Consider the following 21,896-nt stretch of genomic DNA (forward strand, 5'->3'; position numbering starts at 1 on the left):
GCTCCGGGGCTCCGCCGGCCCGGAAGGCCTCCGGGCAGCGCCGGACGGGACACGGGCAGCGCCCCGAGGCGGGGCCAGGGCGGCCCAGCCCTGCGGGGGAGGCTCCGCTGGGCTGTTGGGCTGGTTCCACTCCAGAGAGGGCCCGGGTTCTGCTGGCTCGGACTCGGCAAACACCGGGGTCCCTGGCTCATTTTGTCCCCCCCACCGCCCCGGCGTTGTTGTGCCCTGCGAGGCCTTTCCTTGAGGAATGTGTTTCCCCTGAGCCCTTCCCGCGTGTCCTCCCGCCCTCACCCCGGGCTCTGGAGTGCATGGCTGGGCAAACTGTTGAGAGCCTCTGTTACACCGAGGCTGCTGGGTGTACGGAGCTGGGGAAGGCTCGGGCAGCAGGTGCCGTTCAAGGGCTCCTCGAGGCGGTTCCCGAGGCGCTGCTGTGCGTTAATCCTGCCCTTGCTAACGTGGTTATTCCACGTGTTGGTTTCCAGCCCCCGGGAAGAAGCGCGGAGAGGCTTCTGGCTGGAAGCAGCCCATTAACCAAACAGAGCCTGGAGAATGTCTGTCATAACTCGAGGAGGGATACGATGTGGTTGAGATGGCTGCAGTCAAGAGACTCCTGGTGGGTGAGGTAATTGAACCCTCCCGAGGGCTGCCGAGGGAAGCAGGTGTGTACAGACTCTTAGCTAGAACAGACACCTAAAAGCATTTGAATTGCACCTGAGATGCACCTTGAATTGCACCTTTGATTTTTGTCTCTCGCTAACAATAAAAAAACTCACCAAGGTGACTGTAGCACATAATATATTTACACTTTGAGTGTCTAAAGGGGATGAATGTTATCATAGATCTGTAAAAGTTCCAAAATCAGTGCTTTCTCTTTAACTCCTTTCAGTTTTAACCTTGCTGCTTTTGTTACCTTCTTTCCCAATAAAAATTTGGAAAGAAATATAATATTCTTTATAAATTTACCATCCAACACCTGGTAGTGGATTCCTTGGTATTGTTTGCCCACAAATTGGTTATTTCAGTTTCTTCATATGAGTTAGTGCTAATGCCAGGAAAGCACCTGGTTGTGTGGGTCACTTAAATGGTTTACCTGAGACAGCTGGGTTGAAATGTTAATAAGAATTGTCAACTAAATTTCCAGCAATCATTCAAACTCTTTTTTTTTTTTTTTAATTCTAGGTAAATACAAAACCTATGGCTCTCTTCTCTCAGACACCTCAGGCTTTACTGGTGCTCAGAAGAAGGTGGGTAGTGTCTTTCCTTCTTCACAGAGAGGTGTAAATTTTAAAGCTTAATGAAAGCAATTTGAGTAGTAATAATATTATCCACTTGAAAGTAGAAACATTTTGATGTTCTAGAATAATCTGTCCTAAGGAATATATTCTCACTCTCTTTGCGATTAAAATAATTTGGTGCATGTTACTCTTTTTATCTTCTCCTTCAGCTTTGAAACCTGTCTTGCAGAGATCAGGGCTTATCTCGTGTCTCAAGGGTTTCAGCCTCAGTGACTGGTTGAAATTAGGCTCAGTTACAGAAGGTCTCTACTAGAAAGTTTTTCAGGAGAACCTTGGTTCCTATGGCATCCCAGCTCGGAATGCCATGCTGCTGGAAGGCTAAGGTATCTCTGTGGACTCTTAGAGCACAGCATGTTTTCAGAGGCAGTTCACTTTCATACAAATGCTCCTCCCATCCTGTTCACCTTGCTCCTTTACAGACTGCACAGTGAATTCAGTGACCACTGAATTAACTGGCACTGAGCCCTTCCAGGACCAGGGCCTTAAGAAGAAAGTCAGGCTGGCCTTAAAGCAGATTGGCTTTTCCTAAGTGCTCAGATCCTGCCCCTCCCAAAGCCCAGGCTGTGGAGTGTGAACTGCAGATGCATCACAGAGTTCAGAGCAATCTGGACACTCAAATATTGTCCTGATTTTTTTCTCCTCTCACACAACTTCCTAACAATGCTCTCGTCCTCCACTGTTTTCTTCTGTTGACAAGCAGTATTGTGTCTTTTGGAGTGATGAAAGGCAAAGGCGCTGAACAGCATCATCAACATGTGGCAGTTCCTTTCATTTTTAATTAAATATATGACAGCCAATGGACCAATAATGTACCTAAATAAACCACATTCATAGAACAAAGGAAGAAGACACTCTTGAGCACTAGGTTTAATACACAGCGGGTATCCAACGGATCCAACAGAAAAGTTAATTCATTCAGAATTGTAAGGAAGCAAGTTGTGCATTTTGATTTTTTTGCTCAGTTTCACCAGGTACAAACATTTGAACCAAGCCTCAGCATCAGGCAGGTCCACGGACAGAGTAAAAGGAGACACTTGCTCATTATAATTGAGGGTATTTTCATTGCAAAACAAGGAATTACATATTTAATTAGCTTAGAAACTTTTTTTAAAACAAGGAAAGAGCTACAGAGAGGATCAGTGACAATTACATGAAATCAAAACACTTCTGCTAAAGCAGAAGTGTTTCAGTTCAGCAGAGTATCTCCCTCATTCCTTAAGTGCTCTCTTCTCCTTCAGCCCTCATGTTGCTTTTCATCTATTCCTGATGACTGTTGCCCTCTGTGCTTCATCCACATACATGGTTGTCGTGGAGACCAGCTGTTTCCCCACTTTTAATTCTCTTTTTCCAGCACAAGCTGTCTTCCAACACCTGAGCTGTGGCAGACTCCTCCCTAAACAGTCTCAAGGAAATGTCTTTTCTATGGCTAGTGCCTGACTGCAGTGCCCTCTAGCTCTTGCCCTACTGCTAATTAATTGCCTCCTTCAGGTAATGAGAGGGAATTGACTCACAGCTCCAAGACTTGTCTTCCCACTTATCTTTTGCAGAGACCAGAGTGACAGCAGCAGAAGCCCAGCCAAGGTGAAAAGGTGGGTAGGATTCAGTGCTGAAGAGGATAATTTCAGTAGGAAGGTGTAGGGAAACAGCAGCCATGGTGCAGATGAATTATCTGCAGTGTTCTGATTGCCACAAACATCAGTGCTAAACTTTCTTGGCTTGGTCTAGATGAGAAAGTCTGGTGCTTCTGGGTGTTAAACATCATCCAAGTAGATGCCAATCCTCATGGCAATTCCTCCCACAGATTTTGTAAAATGGAAGCACTGGTGGGAAGTTGCTCACCAATTTGCTCTTATCTGCTCCAGAGAACATGGACACCTGGCACTGCTGGGTCACTGACAAGGGCCACTGGAGGACAGGGCAGCCTCCAGCCAGGAAGGAAACCACACACAGTTCAGGTAGAGGGTTCCTTGGTTGGCACAGGGAGCTACTGAGTTGTGTTCGTGCTCTGCTTGCCAAGCTTTGGAATATTAAAGGAAATGTAGTAGTGAAAACATGAAGAGTCTGAGTGGGCCAACAGCTACTGAGCACAAGGAGCCCCTCTGCAATATCCTTACATGCTGTGAACTTCTCTACAGCTGGATTTTCATTTGAAAAATAGAACCCCATTCTGGTTTTCTGAGCAGGGCTGGTCACTGGCTGTATGATTTTTTGTGGAGCTGAAGTTTCTTGGCTTGTTCCTTTGATCCAGCAAAGCTGGAAGGCCTGAGAGGTATCCTTGGAGCAGTCAAGCATTTCAGGGTATCCAGCTTCCCCTTTTACATTAAATCTTCATAAAAAATCTGCCACTTTGCCCTCCCTTCCTTTGCAGAACATTGATGTGATGTCTGCAGGCAACTCTCCTGTTCTGTCCTCAGCTCTGGATCTATGGCACCAGTTAAATCCTTGCCACCAAAACCAGTTTTCAGGTTATGCATTATGCCTGTTGTTTTAATTAGGGAAAATGAGGCCCAAACTGGTTTCAGACTTTCAATTACTGGAACTGTTGGATCGTGCTCTGGTGCTCAAAGGATACTTTTTACTCTTTGATCCTTACTGAAGAGAAAATGTTATTTTTCAGCTCACAAAATCTTGAAGACACTGAAGCTTGTAGGCAAAGCTCATGTTACTCTAATAGGGATGTTATTCCTTTTCATGTGCTGCCTGAGGCATTTACCTTGTTGGTGGCCTGACTCAAAATCTTATGTGAGGCTTTCTGCAATTGCCCAGTTAAGAGTTCCCTCTTTCACCTGGGAATGGTGACAGATTTCAGCAAGCTGAGCTTTTCTGTCAGCCTAGCCTGTTTCCATTCATCTCCTTATTGCTGGGAAATTGAAATCTTTTTATCCTGGTTTGGGCTGAGGTACAGCTTGCTGAAGGTCTGTGAGCAGAGGTTACCTCTGCAGTGTGAAACAGCTTTGATGCAGTGTGGATCTTGTTAGTTTGGGATGCAGGAGGTGAGACTCCAGAAACTGCTCAACTTGTGGAAGCACTGGTTTGGAAAACCCAAACCTTTGGGGTCTCAAGGCAGATAAAACCAAACCATTGGTTGTCATTAGCCTTGATGTAGTTGTGCCAAAGTCTCAGAGTAGAGCTCAACTGCTGGGCTTGGATTGCAGTGAGAGGCTGGGATCTGCTCCAGCTGAGATGGGAGCTCCACTGTTTCCCCAGTGTGGCAGCTGCTTTCTGGGACAAGGCTTTCTGATACCTCACATCTGTCATCTGTCCCCTTCTGCTCTACTCCCATCTTGCCAACACGGTCAGAATCTTGAGTGCTTTTTGTCAGTAGGTTCAAGATTTTAGTGACAGGAGCTTTCACTACATGGGCATTGGAAAGAAAGCAGATGTGGTGGGTGGTACTGCCATGTGAAACAACTTCCCAAGGACAGCAGCACTAAATGGGGAGTTAAAGAGCAAAGCCTGACTCCCTTAACAACCAAGGCTGTATTTGCAGCCCCTCTTAGTTTTGCATCTAGAAGGAAGATTAGCAAATGTTACACAGAAAACAGATCTTGAAATAAGCTCATAGGGACACAAATTCTTGGGAAACAGGAATAAGAGAAAAATACATTTCAAATGACTGCAAAAAAGTATAATTTGTCAAGTTTTGCAATCTTATGAAAACAATTTAAAAGTGACACAAAAATATATATAAGTTTGAAAAATACTTAAAAGAAAAAAGTACAGATCTCACAATACCAAAACAAATTGACTTATGGTTAAAAAGAAAAAAAAAAGACATTGAATAACACCGTATTGGCAGTAAAAGTAAACCTCTCCAGGCAGTTGTGTTCTGTCAGTTAAAGTGTCAGTTTGTGGATCAAGGATCCATCTCTAACGTGCTCACAAGGACAACATGAACTCTGAGCATTAGCAGAGCCTCATAGCAGCGACTCAAATCTGAGAGCGAAGTGTACAAGGAAAGAGAGCAGCGAGTTACTGTGCTCTGAGGCCTGAAATGTCCCAGCCTGCATGGCCAGGGGCTCATCTTCCTTCTACCAGGCACAACATCTTTTCTGAGTCCCTTCTAAGGGAAGATTTGTCAAAGAACTGTGATGAGCAGTGGGCTATGACACAGACAACTATGCTGTTGAGTGCCTGGCTGTGAGGCAAACCTTGGCCTTCACCTTCTTGAGCCATTATAGGTCTGGAGTGTCACAGGTGAAGACCAGCTCAGTGGGACTCTCCTGTCACCTGTGTCACACAGACTGGAGTAATGCTGCTGATGGGACTGGGACTGCACTGGTAAGTGCTTCTGGGAGTCAATAGCAATCGGGCTTTCTGCTTCTGAGAACAGGGGGAAGATGTTGGGGTGGAACAAAAGGTGCTATTTCCTGGGACTGCCCTTCAGAGGGTGCCTGGAGACTCCCCACCTCCAATTCCAGCAGTTGTGCTGCAGTGAGCTTCCTGGGAAGGGAGATTATGATGTGACTGAGCACAGCTTGTGATGACATTGACTGAGGAAGGGCAGAACAGCTCCAGTCCCCTCCTGGGACTTGCACAAGGGAGGTACAGCTGCTCAGGACTAGGGCCTAGCAGAGTATAGTATGCAGAGGGAAATACTCTGGCTTTGTAGCCCTTCCCTACAAAACAGAACACTACTAAAAAAGGTGGTGAAGGACTGGAATGAAGATGTGTAGCCCTTTGTGAACAAACCTTGTGCCTTGCTGCACAGGCTCCCTTCGAGCCAAGAAGGTATAACTGGTTCTACTGATCATCCCTGACCTTCTGAGGCTGGGTGGGCTGGCAGATCCCACCAATGGGGACAATGGTACTGCCAATGGGGACAAAACAGACCTCTTGACTTTATTGGGGAAGTCTTACTTCCAAATGACCCACATAGAATTATGCTTCCATTAATGTGAGTCTTCTATTAAAAAGCCCTTAAGGGAGTGAATTAGCTTGAAAGGTCTTCTCTAGTTTCTCCATTTCTAAGTCTCACTAAAACTTATTTTTTAAAAGTTTTTTTGGTTTATCTCCCTGGTATTGTGTCCCCCAACCTTTCTAACCAAATAAATAACTCATCACTGCCCCACTGAGCAGCCAATGCTGATTTAGGACTGGTGTTCTTGCAGACATCACAGGACCTCATGCAGTACAGCAAAAGGGAATTTTCTAAAAAGTGGGAAATAAACGTCACACTAGTGATCACACAACTAGGTCTTCAAGCTCATGGTCATTTGAGGCTCTCTGTGTGGTCTAAAATAAATGGTTAAAAGATACATAATGTAATTGTCTTTGTTTTTTGTTTTCTTTTTATACAGAAATCATACACACAGAACTTCAACCTGAAACTTCATAACAAAAAAGTCCACTAAGTTAAGGAAAGCATTTTGTTGTGCAAAAAGTCCCTCCCCCCTCCCCTATTCACCTTCATCTACTGAGGGTCTCACACACACACATAAAGTTTCCTTCCAACGGGCGAGTTGGTAAGAAAGAGTCCTCCCTATGTACAGTGAGTTAGAGAGAAGCTGGATACAGTGCTGGCAAGAGGCATTGGGTGATTGCCTCTATCTGGAAGTGTCCATGTTCTCCTCCTTAAAGTTACTGCAGTGCTCTATAACTTTCCTATGGATAAAACAAGGACAAGGAGAGAGGGTTTAGTTTAAAGCTTATTGCACCTCAGCTGTGGGACAGTAAGGTAAGACCTGTCCCAGAGCTGATTTCTGTGTTAACAGTGTCCTGTTTGTCTCTGAGACACAAACTGTCAAAACCAGTAAACTCCACAAAAGTAGCTCCCAATTTGGAATGTCAAGTTATGGTAATGCATATCCAGATCCAGTTGTGACCATTCATTCATTACCCCCACACCCAAAACCTCAGATGCCTTGAAATCCCACCAGGAAATATATTAATACAAATGTTTGTCCTTCACTGTGCTGTCACCTGTCCCATCCCACACACTGTGTGTAACTGTGACTGTCTTCTGCAGGCTCCAGTACCCTCCAGAATCTAGGAACCCTCAGCTGTGGGAACACCTGCTGCCCACTCACCAGGTATGTATTCCCAGAGCTCTACCTCTCTCTTCTATTCATCCTGCAGGTATGAAATTACAGCTCTCACTTTGCCAATGATCAGCTGGCTTTTACAGCTCTGAAAGGATGACTCCAAAGAAAGGTGTCATTGCAAGGGTGATGGATTCTACCTTCTGAAAAATGCTCTCATTTTAACTGTACAGTTGGCAGTTCAGTGACAGACCAGTATGATTCTGAAGACAGGCAGCCCACCCAAGTACAGGGAAAAGTGATAACTGGAGACCACTGGCCTAAGAACTGCAATTAGCCATGTGGCTCCCTTGCTCAACAAGCCAGTCTACAAGCCAGTTGCCTGGTAATGATCTGTGTGTACTGCCCACCTATAACATCTCTAGTATTCTGTTTTCATCCTCTCTTTCCTCTGCTTCTCCTGTATTCAATTCATACCTCTCGTACACATCACTACAGGCCTTGCTTTGGTAGCCTCACTTTAGTGGAAGAATTAAAAACTAAACTAAGGCTAAACTGAGAGTTTGTGATGTGCACTGGTGTCCTACCGGGCCATTTCCTTGGTCTCTTGTCGTGCTGAGGCCATTTTAATCATGTCCTTCAGGAGAGGAATCCCACCTTCTTTGATCAGCAGTGGGCAGTACTTGTCAGCTGCAGAGAAAAGAATAAATCAGGTCCTTGTGAACCCTCACAACAGTGGCAGGAAGGGAAGGAGAAGGATCAAAACAGTGAAGGAATTTCCTACACACCAAGTCTAATTAGCTTTATTTGACTGTGCTGCCTGGACATTCCTGCATGATTCAAAGGTTTTCTCTACCTACATAGTTTATCTTGCAAGACCTTTTCTGCTGACAGCCTCAGGTTCACCCCCTCAACTTCTACAGTGCAGGGAATATGATTTCAAACAGAGAACTTACGGTAGACAGAGACCAGGTTATAGAGCGCCCAGGTGGCCCAGTGCTGGCTGACTGGGGAGATCCCTTGTGGAAGAAGTCGAAGGATTGGTTCAAATGACCTGCACAGAAATATTACAGAAGTTGCTAAAAATCCAAGAGCTATTTCTTTTGACACCTTTGCCACTCACAGCAATACAATACAGCAAGGGATCTGCTCATAGATACCACAGCAGTAAATCCATTGGCATTTCAAAGATTCTGGCACCAAGGCTAAGTCAGTGTCCCAGGGCAGTGCTGGCAGGATTACAGCCCCCACCACTTCAGCACAGACACACTGCTCAGAGAAATAGCTGCAACGAAGGCAACTGAGCCCAGGAACTGATTTCTATCTCCATTAGGCATTTCCTCACAAGAGCTGAAATCCAGCAGTACTGATCAGTTGGAGGAGGGACAAAGCCAAACTATACCCAGGCAAAGCGGCTGCACACCTGCAAGGGTTCCTGTGTTTCTTCTAACAACAATACTATCCTGTCCATACTGTAAACAGGCACTGGAATGCCAGTTCTGGATCCCTGCCAAGCACTAAGGAATTTTGAGTACCTGATAACCTCTTACAGGAAGGGGTTTAGAGGATTCCAGCAATTGTATTAACCTTTGAAGGGATTTCTGGTACCTGTGCCCCAGAGAAGAGTGAAAGCATGTGGCTTTGGGAAGCAAACAGACTTAAAAGACAGATTGCAAAGGACAGCAGTATCAGGAGAAAATGCTTAGGCAGTCCCAGACAGACCATGGTTTTCCTGGACTACTCAATTTCAGCAGAAACTTGCAGGAGAAATTCTGCTGGGCTGCCAAACTTCTCCCATAGGAATTGTCAGGTAAGGTGTCTAATTTCAGCATCTTATGTAACATGTTTCAAAGGAAGATGTAAAATCCTCACTAAAGAATACGTCCCTGAAGATGTTTTTCCTTCACTCTGAACAGAGCCTCCATGCTAGGCTCTCTCTCTTCCTTTCTCTCTGTTGGTGTTTCCTTCCTCTGACAATTCTGGCTCCCGTGTGAGTGGGCCAATCTTTTCCATTGCTCACCTGTAATTGATATTTCTCCTGGAGTTGATATCCCAGCTCTGGATGGCTGCCCACATCCTCTTCACAACTTCTTCTCTGTGAGGCTCACAGATCCCCCAGGCCTCTAAACCATCAAACATGATATGGGAGAGCACTCCACAGGCATTATATGACACCTCAATCCCATCAGCTTTGCTCTCCAGCAGGTTGCTGCCAAGACAGAAGAGATCACTTAGAGCTGCTGATGCAGTAAAGATTCACAAGTCTCCAGGTGTTTCAAGAGAAGATGATCACCCAGCTGGTGACCATCCAGGCACTCACCTGAACACACTGATGAACTGGGAGGTCATGAGCTGCGGCCGGAGCTCCTTCACCTCTGCCACATTGCCCAGGAGGCCCAGCATGTTGCGGTGCAGCTCCTGTTTCTCTGGGAACTCCTGGCCAGGCAAGGAACAGGATTATACACAGGTAGGACTCTGGTGATGCTGAGAACAAGCAGCCCTGGGAAAAGGCTGTACAGCACATCTAGAAAAGCTCAGTATTTTTGGGTAGTCAGCAATGGCCCCTTGGCAGGTGCCAAATGGTGCTGAAGGTATGTGTGAAAAGGGAGGATCAAAACCAGGCCCACTGTTCACTGCTGCTCTGCTTGAGGGGGCTGAGCAAAGATGGGCAAAGGGGAAGATGTGTTCACTATCAGTTTCTCTGTTCTACTGGCTGGGTGGAATGATGTGAGAAAGAAGAACTTACACAAGATTTTTCTTTCTTGTTTGTGAAGTGTAGGAAGTAATGCTTGGAGAGGAGCAGAGCCAGGGATCCTGCCCAGGCACCTGCATCTCCACTGCTCCTGTCAGCATCTCTCCAGAGACAATCAGACACTTACTTTCAAGCACTCCAAGAACAGTTTCATGCCACTGTAGTTAAGGAACATCTCACAGTTATCTGGGGTCTCATCAGTGATGTTCCAGAGGGCACTCCAGGAGAACTCCATCACCTGATCACACTATAGGGAAAAGGACAGAATCAGAGCTTTGCTAATGCAGGAGCCTGGTACAAACCAATCACCTGTTTCCTCTCTGGCATCACCCTAGATGACTTCAGAGGTAAGAAAACCTTGTTGTTCACTTTCAACTTGTCAGTAAGTGGGTTTTTTGTTTAACATTTTTGCCTCCCTGTCACATTCCCCTGCCCTCACCCTGGAACAAGAAATTCTGCAGCATCAGCTGAGATGTCTTGTGTTTGTTAGAGAAGCTGAGTTGGCACTCTGGGCTGATTTCCATGCCTAAGTCAGATGGAAGAGAAAATACTCCATGTATATGTTTTTCTTTGAGAAACACTCACTGTTTTATCAGCCAACTTCTTCTGAATCAACTTTAGCATTGTCTGTGGGCAAAGAAAGAGGAAGAGTGAGAAACAGTTCAAAAATCATGGACCTAAAACTTAACCAGCCCTGCAGTATCACAACAGTTATGGCCAAATTTGATATTTTGCAGAGAACCTACTTGATATATCTTTCTCTAAACCAGTGGGTCATGTTCCAAGCTGTAAGTATTCACAAAGCTGAAATATGCCACAATCCCTGAGCTGTTGAATTTGCAGTTGACTCAGTTTTGAGCTGTATGACAAGGTCTGGGATAACTGGCCATAACTGCACCAAAGCAACAGCCTTTGCAGTTCTTGGAAAAGGTGGGGGATAGGGGTTGAGTTGGGAAATTGATGCAAACTTGGGGAGAAGCAGAAGGAGACAGTCACAAGGTGGTACCAGATCTAGGAATAACCTCATTTGGTGAGGTCAGGTTTTAGGTTACAGTGCTTTCCTGCCCTCACACCAGCCTGTCTCTGAGATCATAACCTCCAGTGCTGCTAAGCAGGTAAAGGGGTGGGTTCCAGGAGAGCTCAGCGTTGCTGGGTCACTGGTTCCCTTCTGTGATATTGTGAGGTTGGATCATGGCTGGAGGCATTTGATGGACAGCTGTAAGGGAATTGTCCTGCCCTGGGTTAGGGATAAGTAGACACCTTGGGACCATACCAACCATGACAAACCCCATCTTGCCCACAGCTTCTTTGTGGTCGTTGTCCACCTGGCAGACCAGGGCGTTGCAGAGGTGCACAGCGATGCGCTGGATGGACTCGTCCTGCCGGCTCTGGTTGAGGATGTTGAGCAGCAGCTCGTTCACTCGGCGGTACTGGAACTCCAGCTCCTCGGGAATGCTGAAGTTACACAGTGTCAGGCAGCAGTTCCGCTGCACCTGGGGCAAAAGGAAGCAAACACTGGGCCAAGTGGCTACAAAAGCATGCACCCCACCATGTCATGTTTCTTTGCTGCTTGGTACTGAAAGCATCTTCTTGTCTGACTACAACTACTGAGATTTCTGTTCTCTGATCTTGTGCTGTGCTTTAGCCATGCTCCATGACCATCACTCCAGTCTCACAAGGCCACCCAATTATCCAGGGCCCATTGCTTTCCAAGCCAGTTCCTCACTGTCTATTGGCTCTCTACACAGCTGACTTCCAGTACAGAGATTTGAGATGTTTCTTTCTGTTTTCAACATGCCCTTTACCCACACAACAATTTCACCCCACAGTCAGTGCTGGGTATCTGTGTGTCACACACATGCTTTGACCACTGTTCATGGATAAAAAGGAGCACCCTGCATGTAATCCCCATTGCTGAGTGGAGACCAGGAGCAGACATGGGCAGGCAGTAACTCCTCTGCCTTGTTTAACTCCCTGCAGGCAGAGGAAACCCAAATGCTGACACCAGGCTAAAGAATTGATACAGGGAAAGAGGACTGTGGGAACCAAAGGTGCCTGGGCTCTTACTGTGACCTCCTGGTAGGACTCCATGCCATTGAGCACCACCTGGATGACCTGGCGCCGCAGCTTCACGCTCTGCTCCATGCGGTACTCGGAGTTGGTCAGGTAGAACAGCGCGGCGCTGCCCGTCACCTGGATGTTTTTGTCATCCTTGTGGCACTTGAGGGCTGTGATCACCAGCTGCAGAGAAACAACACAGAGCTTCAGTGCCACAGACTTGCTGCTGATTCTTGGGAGTGACTGTTAGAAGCCCACAAGGAAAGTGTGGTCCAGGCATTGCAGGAACATGCTTAGGAAATGAAGGTGTACCCAGTTCCACTGCGCTACTGGAACTTCATCTGGAATGGCCTGGGTGGAAAAAAAGACTGGGAGTGCAAAATTCCCCTTCCCAGGGTGAGGCCAAGGCTTACCTGGAGGGCTCTCAGCAGCTGGCTGCAGCGCTCGATGCGGGCAATGTCGAAAAGCAGGTTGATGGCCCGCGAGGTGATCTCTGGCCGGTGCTCGGTGTAAGCCTCGATGGCATTCAGGACTTGCTCTTCGTTCTTGTCTCCACTCACCTGCATGGAAGAGCAAAAAGAGTCAGGGGAGAAATTATGAAGGAGGAAAACCAACATGAGAAGGAAACTCTGGAAGGTCAAAGGGTATAACTTCCCTCTGCCCTGAGAGTAGATTCAGCCCAGGATGAGACAGAGGTTGAGTCTGTTTTCAGTCCAGAGGGACGAGAAAGGGCACCTTTGGGGCAGGGGGGTGCTATTCAAAAATAGGACTCCTACTGTCTTAAATCCTTTTCTGTAGTCACAGACATCCTCCAGGAAGGATGATTTCTCCATGCTTTCCTCCAACGTTTTTCAATCCTTATAAAAACTATGTGGGGTACAGGTCTTGCTTTCTGGCAGTTTTCTTGCATCATGAAGTAGTTCTTTAAATATCAGAGCTCAGCTGTCACACCCAAGACCCAAAGAACTCCACCCTTCTGGCAGCCAGGGTTCTCATGTTCTTTCAACTTCTAACAAGTTCCTACTGCCAATATTCCTGCAGCCTCCTTACCTTGTAGGCTGGAATATGGGTCAGGCGGCAGAGGGATGTTTCAAAAAGGCCCAAGAACTGCAGCGGTCGTTTCAGACCCCGGAAAGGAGCAATGCTGCTCTTTGCTGGCTCAATGCTGGGGTGAAAACACAAGAGATTGCTCATGTTGGTACCATGTTTCTTCAGGTGTCTCCTGCCACAGAGATGGCTGCCAGCCCTCCATTCACTCTGCTGTACTGCTTCAAAGCTACATTTCATTTTATACCAGGCAGCTGCTTATGAACATAACTCTAAATATTCATCCCAGGTGATCCTGAGTGAAAGGTGAACATGCTGAATGGAACCAGCAGAAAGAATTACTGCAGACAGGATGCAGCTTTCCCAGGTAAAATCTGTCCTGGAAATTCATTAGTTGGGGTGAAAATTTCCTCTTAAAGGGCTGTAGATTTCACTTGTCCAATGCATGTGTAATGTGATAAACATGCTAAGTCTGTTTCTGTTAGCATGCAAGAACACTGTTTTGGCTGCCATGTTCCTTATTGACCAAGAGCCAGTGCATTTTCACCAGCTCTGGTGAAAAGGAGCCAGTACTGTCTCACTTTTTTGATTCTGTTCAGCAAGTGCTTAATAGGAGGGCAGAGCTCTTGGCTGATGTGGAAAACCAGACCTCTAGGTCTGCCTCTGCTGAGGGGCACCAGGATTTCCAAGGGTTGATCTGCCCAGTATTCAGGTCAAATCTAAAACAGGCCTTTAGATTCCAAGGTTTTCCTTTAGACTCCTAAACCACACAGCCTTCCTATGAGTGCTGATGTATTGACTCGGTGTATAAACGTTCTGTCAGAAGAGCCTGGATTTCCACAAGCATAAGAGTATTCTGTGTAGGAAATGTGTAACGGGCTTTGGAGTCTTTTCAGAAAAAAATCCAGCAGAAGATCCCTGGGAGAATGTGTGTGGGGAAAAGAACTGAAATGCTTCAGATATGCATGGCAGGCAGATGGAATGAATTCTTTATTACTCTTACAAGTCCTTACATGTGTTGCATACAGCAATCACAGCTGATTCTCACACCAGTCTCTACTGTCAGGGGAACCTGGCAAGAGTTGTATCCTGCTTTTTAGTACTGATTAGACCTACAGAATTTGGGAACTCAGAAGAGGGAATTGTTCTTAGTTCATCTTTGACTGATCTATCCATCCAAGCAGACCTCAGTAACTGCTGTTTGCTTACCTTGTCTGGCCCATCTTCTCCTCCATGCTGGGGATAGTGCAGTTCTCCAGCATGGTGTGCCCTGAGATGTCAAGTGAAGTGAGGTTCACCAGGTTCTCCACAAACAAGTTTAGAACCCGCCGGGTCAGCTTGAACTTGTAATAACTGGACAGATGGTCTCGGGAGATATCCAGGTGCCTGCAAGAGATAGAGAGCATCTCACAGCCTGGAAAGCATTAGCTGGGGCTTCTCCCTCCCTGCCAGAGCCAAGTGTGATTATTATTTACCATTATTTCCTTCCCAAGATACAGGAATGTGGTTCTGTAGGTTCTGGCAGCAGCAGCTGGCCCTGTGTCTAACCAAAGCACACAGGTATTTGGTAGAGGGCTACTTGGAATGGACCACAGTGAATCATCTAGCCCACACATCACAAAGGAAATTGCTCCAGGCTCAGAAACTGCCTTTTCCAACCTCCATCACAGCAGCCACCTGAGCATTTCTACCTGGAGATTTAGATGCACCAGAAGATCTGTGCATTCCCAGAAACTTATCTTGCCTCATCCCACAAATTAAGTTGCACAGGTTTTTGTCTGCTTCCCCCATCTTATAATTTTTCCACCCCGGGCTATTACATTATCCTGATTTCTTTCAGGTATTTAAATGCTTAACCTTTGAGGAAATCTTGCTGCTAAGGGAGTGGTGGGAAAAACTGACCAGCATTGTGTGCAAGTGGGGTTCTTTACAGGACAGAGAGACTTTGCTGGCTCATACCAAAGACTGGAGGAAACATCCCACTCACAAAAGTGTCTTCTACCTCTTGCACACCAAGTGGGGTGATGGGGTCACATATAAGTTGTTTTTTGTTTTTCCAATGGGAAGTTTCTGCTAAGTGGTGCCTTCTTACAAGCAAAATTCAGGCTGCTGTTAGACGTGTCAGATATGTACAGTGACAAGTACAATCAGTGAGCCTGTTCACAGGAAGGTTTGTAAGCTGAACCCAGCAGTGAATGCCTCTCTGACAGCAGGCAAGAAGACCATTCCTGAAAGACCTTTCCCTATGAGCTAGAGAAGGATAAAGAAGGAAGAGCAGATCTCCAAGAAGACCATTCCTGAATGACCTTTCCCTATGAGCTAGAGAAGAATAAAGAAGGAAGAACAGATCTGCTGACCTGAGCTTGCGAAGCTGTGCAATCACTTGGATGTGCTCCTCTGAAAGGTCCATGTTGTAAAGCACTAAGGAAACCAGACTGTCCTTCCACTGGGTCAGGAATGCCACATCATTCAGCTGGATCCCAGAGAGGTCGAGAGCTGCGAGAGAGGCCAGGGGCCGCAGCAGCGTCTCCACGTTCACCCCCTCGATCAGCCGGCCCAGGTTCAGGATGCGCAGGCGGCTGAAACCCTCAAAAGTGAAGTCCTTGACCAAGACCTGGCGGGTGGGGTTCACCAGGCAGTCGTCCTCACAGCCCCCAGGGTTCTCCTCCTCGTAGAAGATATTGCTGCAGCCAAAGAGGCTCAGGGAGATCAGTGTGTGGCTGAAGCTCACCAAGGTTTGCAGGCTCTTGGCCGTCAGCTTCTCACAGTTAGTCAGGTACAGCTCAATAAGATCCTGAAAAAAGGGAAATCACGGTTAGAGATATTTCACAGGTAAAGTGCCCACCCTGTTTGCCCCACACCTCCCACTGGGACAGCCTGAAATCATGTATCACCCACCTTGACCAGTGTCCTATGCCATTCCCAACAGTGGCTTTGAGAGCTGAGAAGGAAGAAGCTGAGGTTAGTCCAAGCAACCCTACCTGCTTCCTGATGGCCTCCAGGTCCTGGTCCTGCACAATGTGTTCCCGCAGGTGGATCCGAGCTAGCCTGGTGCTCCGTGGGTCTGAGAAGAGGGTGAAGAAGCTTTCATGGGGTTCAAAGATGCTGTCTGTCTTCACCAGCTCCACGTACCTGTGTGGGGCAATGGTGTTAGCACAGCACAGGCTCAGCCACAGCTCTGGAACCTGCACTGGTGACAAGGAAGTGTGAGAGAGTTGTGAGCACACACCAACCCACCCCCTCCCAGTATCACCCAGATCAGCCTTTGGGGCAAAGCAGCTCACCCACCTCTTATGGCACAGAACCAATGATCCCTAGGAAAATCTTGGGCAAAGATTTGTGCAGGACTCAGTGTGTGAGCAAACTGGATTCTGGCAAGCACAGACTCCAGGAATTTTTTCCCTAGCTGTTTAAACTTAGTAATTTGATTTTTTTCCCCCCCATTTTTCAGAAAATTAGCTGGCCAGAATTCTCTGCCAGACTTTGTGAGCACAAGTTCAGCCAAGAGAGACTGTGACATCCAAATTACATAAATCCCTGGAAACAAGCTGCTTTATAAAACTATGGGAGCAGCAGCCTTAAAATTTAACATCTGTTAGCACTTTGGACTCTAATTTCTCTGCTTGGACAGAGTGTTGTAATGCTTCAGTGATAGGAAATGGGAAGGCTTCTTTGTTGCTCACTGACATTCTAGGAAGAAGCAGTGACTGTTTCACTCTGGGTTTACTCTTTTCATTTCCCTTTTCACAGCATCACGTTGAGCTCTGACTAACTTAGAAAGGGTGACTACCACAGAAATTAGAATGATAGCAGTACAAAAGGGAACACTTCCTTCTGAAGTTCGTGCAAACCCTTATTTGCCCATATGATCAGCTGGAGAACTATACTCCCCCTTCTCTGAGCTCCCAGCTCTTCCCAAACCAGGCCTGAAACGTACTCATTGACAAGCTTGTCACAGATCTCGCTTGGCAGGAAGATGTCGGGGTGGAGCCGCAGCGTTTCGTTGTCCAGGAGGTAGCAGAGAGTCCCCTCCAGGTTGCGAAGGCAGTAATCAGTGCACAAGGTCATCAGAGACTCAGGACTGTCAGATGCCATCTTGAGGGAAATTATGGGAAGGGGAAGAGCAGAAGGAAGTGTTTGATGCAGGAGATCCTTCCCTCAGATGAAGTCCTGGGATGAATTTATGGGGCCATCAGGATAGCTATAAGCAGAGAAGGGAAAAAAGATACATTGAGAAAGGCACAACTGCAAGTGTCCCACAAAGCTGTCACAGCAGCAGGATATTGTATTTACAGCTCATCACTTGCTGACCTCGAAAGGACCTGCAGCAGTTTGGCCTCTCTGGCAGTGTTCCCTTAATTCCTTGATATTCCTACTCCAAGGGGATACTGTGGGAATGAGTTAGTGATGTGTTTGGAAATGAGGCTACATAGCAAAATGTTTCCTCATTGCAGGGTTATCTGGCTGACAAAGGCCCTTGGAAAGGGAAGTGGTAGAAGCCACATTGCTTGGTTTCCTTCAGGGTGGGTTGGATAAACCAGCAGAACATTTACTGTCAGCATAATCCTTTGTAAGGCACTGGTGGGATCTGTGGCCCTGCATCTCCTGCCTGTCATTCTATTTGCCAACATTCCAAGTCAAGTTTCATTTTCAAGTTCAGTGTTTCTCTGTAGTGCCAAGCCAGAAGCTTCATGCAAATCCTTGAACGAGAGCGTGAAGTGGATCAGAAGGCAGAGGGAAACACAGAGTGGTCTGGGATCCGCCTGAGTGCAGTGTAAAGGCGAGACTGTGACTGTGCTGGACACCTCTACATCCAGCTCACCCTCACCACCCCAAATCTGTCACAAAGAGTGACTAAACTGGAAAAAGACAAAGTGCTTTTGCCCTTCTTCATTTTTAGAACAGGATAAAGGATGGATGAGGCAGACAACTGGGGGAAGCTATTTCTGTTTTCAGATTTGAAATGACCTGACTGCTCTGGTATCAAGACTTGCTCAGTGGGGTCCCAAGGGACCTATCAGAGAAGCTAGCTTGAAGACCAGCAGTGACATTTCACTTTCAAAGGGTCAAATCACATTACAAGCAAACCTAAACTTTTCTAAATATTTCCACAGACACAAAAAATTGCGTTGAAATGTTTATTTTTGATATAAAACCTGTATCTTATCAAAAGTCTGTCCCTGCTGGCCCTGAAAACACTGATGCTGTGGAGGTAGTTGTTATTCTCTGCACCACAGCTGAGCAGCCATTGCTGGAGAAGTTGTTGCAAAATGTCCTGAACCATATTCTGTTTCTAATCTTTATCCTGCAGCAGGACACTTGTGTGTCACCATCTCTCTGCTTCTCTAAAGCCTCTGCTGCTCTCTTTCCTTCACTCCTATGGTATCAGTACAAGAAAGAAGAGTTTAACTCCCATTCCTCAGCTTAATCACTCTAAAAGGTAATGCTGAGGCAAAAATCCCCAAAACTTCAGCAATCATACAAACTATACTTTAAACTCTCTCCAATCATGATGTTAAGGGAGGAAGTTGCTCCTTTGGTCACTGAGTGCTGACAGGGGGTTACAAGAACATAAAACTGAGACTTTTCAATAGTGCCACAATAGCTCCATTGAGGTGCATGAGGTCCAATCAACAAAAATTGAGAGTTTTCACTTTGATAAAGGAGGAGCTCCACAATCCACAGTTCTCACCTTTGGAGTTAACTAAGGTGAGAAGTCAAGGCTGAAATGTGCCACTGAGTGCACAGTACTGTCTCCATGGCTGGGAGGTCCTGGCAAAGGGAATGAAGGTGGGAGGAAGCTGTCCTGTGTCTGCTTTGGAGATGAATCGGCCTCACCTCCAGAACAAGTCCCTCTCGCAGATTTTGCCTGAAGCGTGCTGGAGAGAATCTTTCCAGAAAGGCAAGATCAACAGGAAGATCTGAACCAGCTGGGGAGCGTGTTCTGCTGTCCCTACCAGTTCCCCTGTGCCATCAGACAGGAGGTCCCTGCAGTCAGTGTTCTTCCACTGTTTACTACCGACGGCCAGAGAACTCGAAAACAAATTCCCATTGACAACCTATTGTCACGTGCAGCTGGAAACGGCCAGTGCTTGGGACTTGGCCAAGCAGCTCAGAGCACCAGAGGGCAAGGACTGCCTTCCTGTGGCTCTGACAAGCCTCTGTTCCCTCTCTGCTGAGACCAGCACAATGCAGCTGGTTGATCTCAGCCCTGAAGAAATCAGCTGCCTTTTAACTTCTGAGCTCCCCGTGATCCACCAACACAATCCCATGCAGAAGTTTAATATCAAGAATAGTTCAACTGTCCCACTGAAATAGGAGCAAAGAAAAGCTTTCATTCTCCTGATTTATCACAGCTATCTGAGCAGCTGCTGTGACCTTTTCTCCAGGACACAACACAAGCTGGCCTCTCTCGCCTTAGACTGAAGACATGACACCTCAGCAGCAGAGAGGGAAGTAAAAATGCCAATAGCTGCCCTGATCAATATTGTCTCTAGTCCTAACTTCCATGTGTGACAAAAAGAAAAGAACTGGAGAGGCTGGAAAATCATTAACATTTGTCTAACTGTTCTCCTCAGGAAGCTTCACACAGGATGAAGCTGCCTAGTGACTGCCCCCAGTGCTTTTCCAGTAATGAGCTGCCTGGTGCCATGTGGGTTTTGGTAAAGACAAATGCATGAAAGATGCTGAAAATTCAAGAGCAAGAACTGAAAAGTGACCAGCTTCAGCTGCCAGTATTTTTTCCAATTTATTTCTCTGACAGATTTGCTTCCATCTTAGTGCACTAAGGAACTGAGTTCCTCAGAGCCTTGGGAGCAGGCACACAAAAGCCCTTTCCACGGGCACATGTGCAGTAACAGCACCCTCCTGCCATCCACGGACCCAAAACCAGGAATAGCACAGGCAGCTCTACTTATCCCCTCCCCAGCATCCAGGACCCCCCGGGCTCTTTGCAAATATTGCTTCTTTCCAGGCTGCATCTGCACTGTTACAGCATTACCTGCTGCACTGGCATGTGAGGCTGGGGACCTCTCCTGGGGCTGCCAGTGCCAATATCCTCTCCCTTGGACTTCAGACCCATCATCTCTGGCAGCCTCTCTCCAGGCAGTGCCCGGAGCCAAGCCAAGCCTGACTCACCGTGGCTCCACGCCAACCACACAACGTTTACGCTGTTGCTACAAAAATGATTGGCAAAGCTGACTGTTCCAGCATCAGGGACTCATCCAAGGAGAGGGCAAACAATATGCACTGACATGAGCTGATTACAGCGACTTCAGAATTACAAATGTAATGTAAATGCAGAGTTTGGCACAGGTTATGCTCTGAAGGGAAACTGCACTGTCACTTTAGCTGGCATCCTGCAGCTGTAAATCACTGTGATTTCATTAATTGATGGGTCATTGCTGCCTCTGTGGGGAAACACGATCCCTTCTGACACTAGGGAAAGTGAAGTAGGAGAAGATGGAACTCTCCTCTGTCCCAGCAAAGCCTGCAACTCCCAAACTTGTCAGGCAGCCAGGCTGACATCCTAAATGAGACGGCTCGCACTCGTCGGGGAATGCGTTGATCTTTACCTGCCTGCAGTAAAGATGTTCCTTCAGCTCACTGAATTAAATTTCATCACGGATTTTCATTCCATAGATCACCTGCCCAAGAACCCTACCCGGAGTCTCTGGTCACGGCTCTCTGGGCGCTGAGGCTCCATCAGCCCGCGATGGTCTCTGTGAACCCCGCGGGCAGCGCTGGCCCCGAACCCGAGCCCTCCCTCGTCCCCGAGGCACTCAGAGGTCACCTCGCCGTGCAGCACCGGAGCTGCTGCCGCGGGCCGGAACCCCGTCCGGCGGGGCCCGGCTGCTCCCGGCAGTCCCGGGGAGGGGATGGGGACTGCGCCGGGGGCACTGTCCGGCACTGCCGGGGGCGGCGGTTCCTCCCCCCGCCCGGGCGGGCAGGCCTGTTGCCCCAGGTCGGGCTGGGGAGGGGGGCACCGGTACTCACCTGGCGCCATGGGGGACTGGTCCCGGCTGGTCCCGGCTCCCCGGGGCGGGCCGGGGTCCGCGTCCTGCTCGGGCCCGCTCCCCCCGCCGCAGCCTCCGCTGTCAACAAACCCGCCGTCACTTCCTCCGCCCGCGCCGGAAGCGCCAGCGAGTCCTTCCCCGGAAACACCGGCCCGGCCGGAACGCTCGGTCAGCGGGGACCCGGCGGGGACGGGGACGTTCAGTGACGTCACAGAGCCGTGACGCCACGCGGCGGAGGCGCTGACGTCACCGCGCGGGGCAGAGCTTGGCCGCGGTGTCCCGGCAGGGCCTCCCCGGGACAGGTCGGCGCAGCCCGGGCTGTCCCTCGCTCAGGAGCTGCGGCTGCCGCCGCCGCAGAGCCAAGGTCCCGCCGCGCCTCCTCACTGAGCGGGGCCATTCCCACGAGCCCCGCTCACGGTTGCCATTGGCATGGGCCGCAACGTGCCCGGGACAGCGCGACCACCCCGCGTGTCTCCTCAGTGCTCGGGGGACCGGCTGCTCCAGCCCGCGGGGGCTCTCCTGGCGCTTGGTGCCTGGGGAGGGACCCACGCCGTGTCCCGCAGGCCGAGGGGCGCGGGGAGCCGGGATAGGGCAGGGACCGGGCCCGCGGGGCTCCGGGAGCGCCCCGAGGAGGACAGGGGGCGGGGCTTACCGGCCTGTGAAGCAGCGGGGGCGGGGCTTGGTGCAATGGGCGGAACTGAGGGGGCGGGGCTTTGTTCGGAGGGGGCGGGGCCAGGCGCTCAGGAAA

General features: G+C 48.3%; 1 protein-coding gene across 1 annotated transcript; it reads right to left on the minus strand.

Annotated features, from left to right (window-relative positions):
• Positions 1–2,051: 2,051 nt before the first annotated feature.
• On the minus strand, positions 2,052–21,300 carry ZER1 (zyg-11 related cell cycle regulator). Its single transcript, XM_066563192.1, has 16 exons — positions 21,129–21,300; positions 17,071–17,334; positions 16,115–16,265; positions 15,491–15,927; positions 14,343–14,519; positions 13,137–13,251; positions 12,500–12,646; positions 12,096–12,269; positions 11,306–11,521; positions 10,614–10,655; positions 10,156–10,275; positions 9,597–9,712; positions 9,297–9,485; positions 8,233–8,330; positions 7,864–7,966; positions 2,052–6,899 (listed from the first exon to the last, which is right to left on the minus strand). The coding sequence occupies exons 2-16, from the start codon at positions 17,226–17,228 to the stop codon at positions 6,842–6,844; spliced, it is 2,301 nt and encodes a 766-aa protein (XP_066419289.1). The 5' UTR covers positions 17,229–17,334; positions 21,129–21,300; the 3' UTR covers positions 2,052–6,841.
• Positions 21,301–21,896: the final 596 nt, after the last annotated feature.

This window comes from Molothrus aeneus, chromosome 19 (assembly GCF_037042795.1).
Source record: "Molothrus aeneus isolate 106 chromosome 19, BPBGC_Maene_1.0, whole genome shotgun sequence".
NCBI lineage: Eukaryota > Metazoa > Chordata > Aves > Passeriformes > Icteridae > Molothrus > Molothrus aeneus.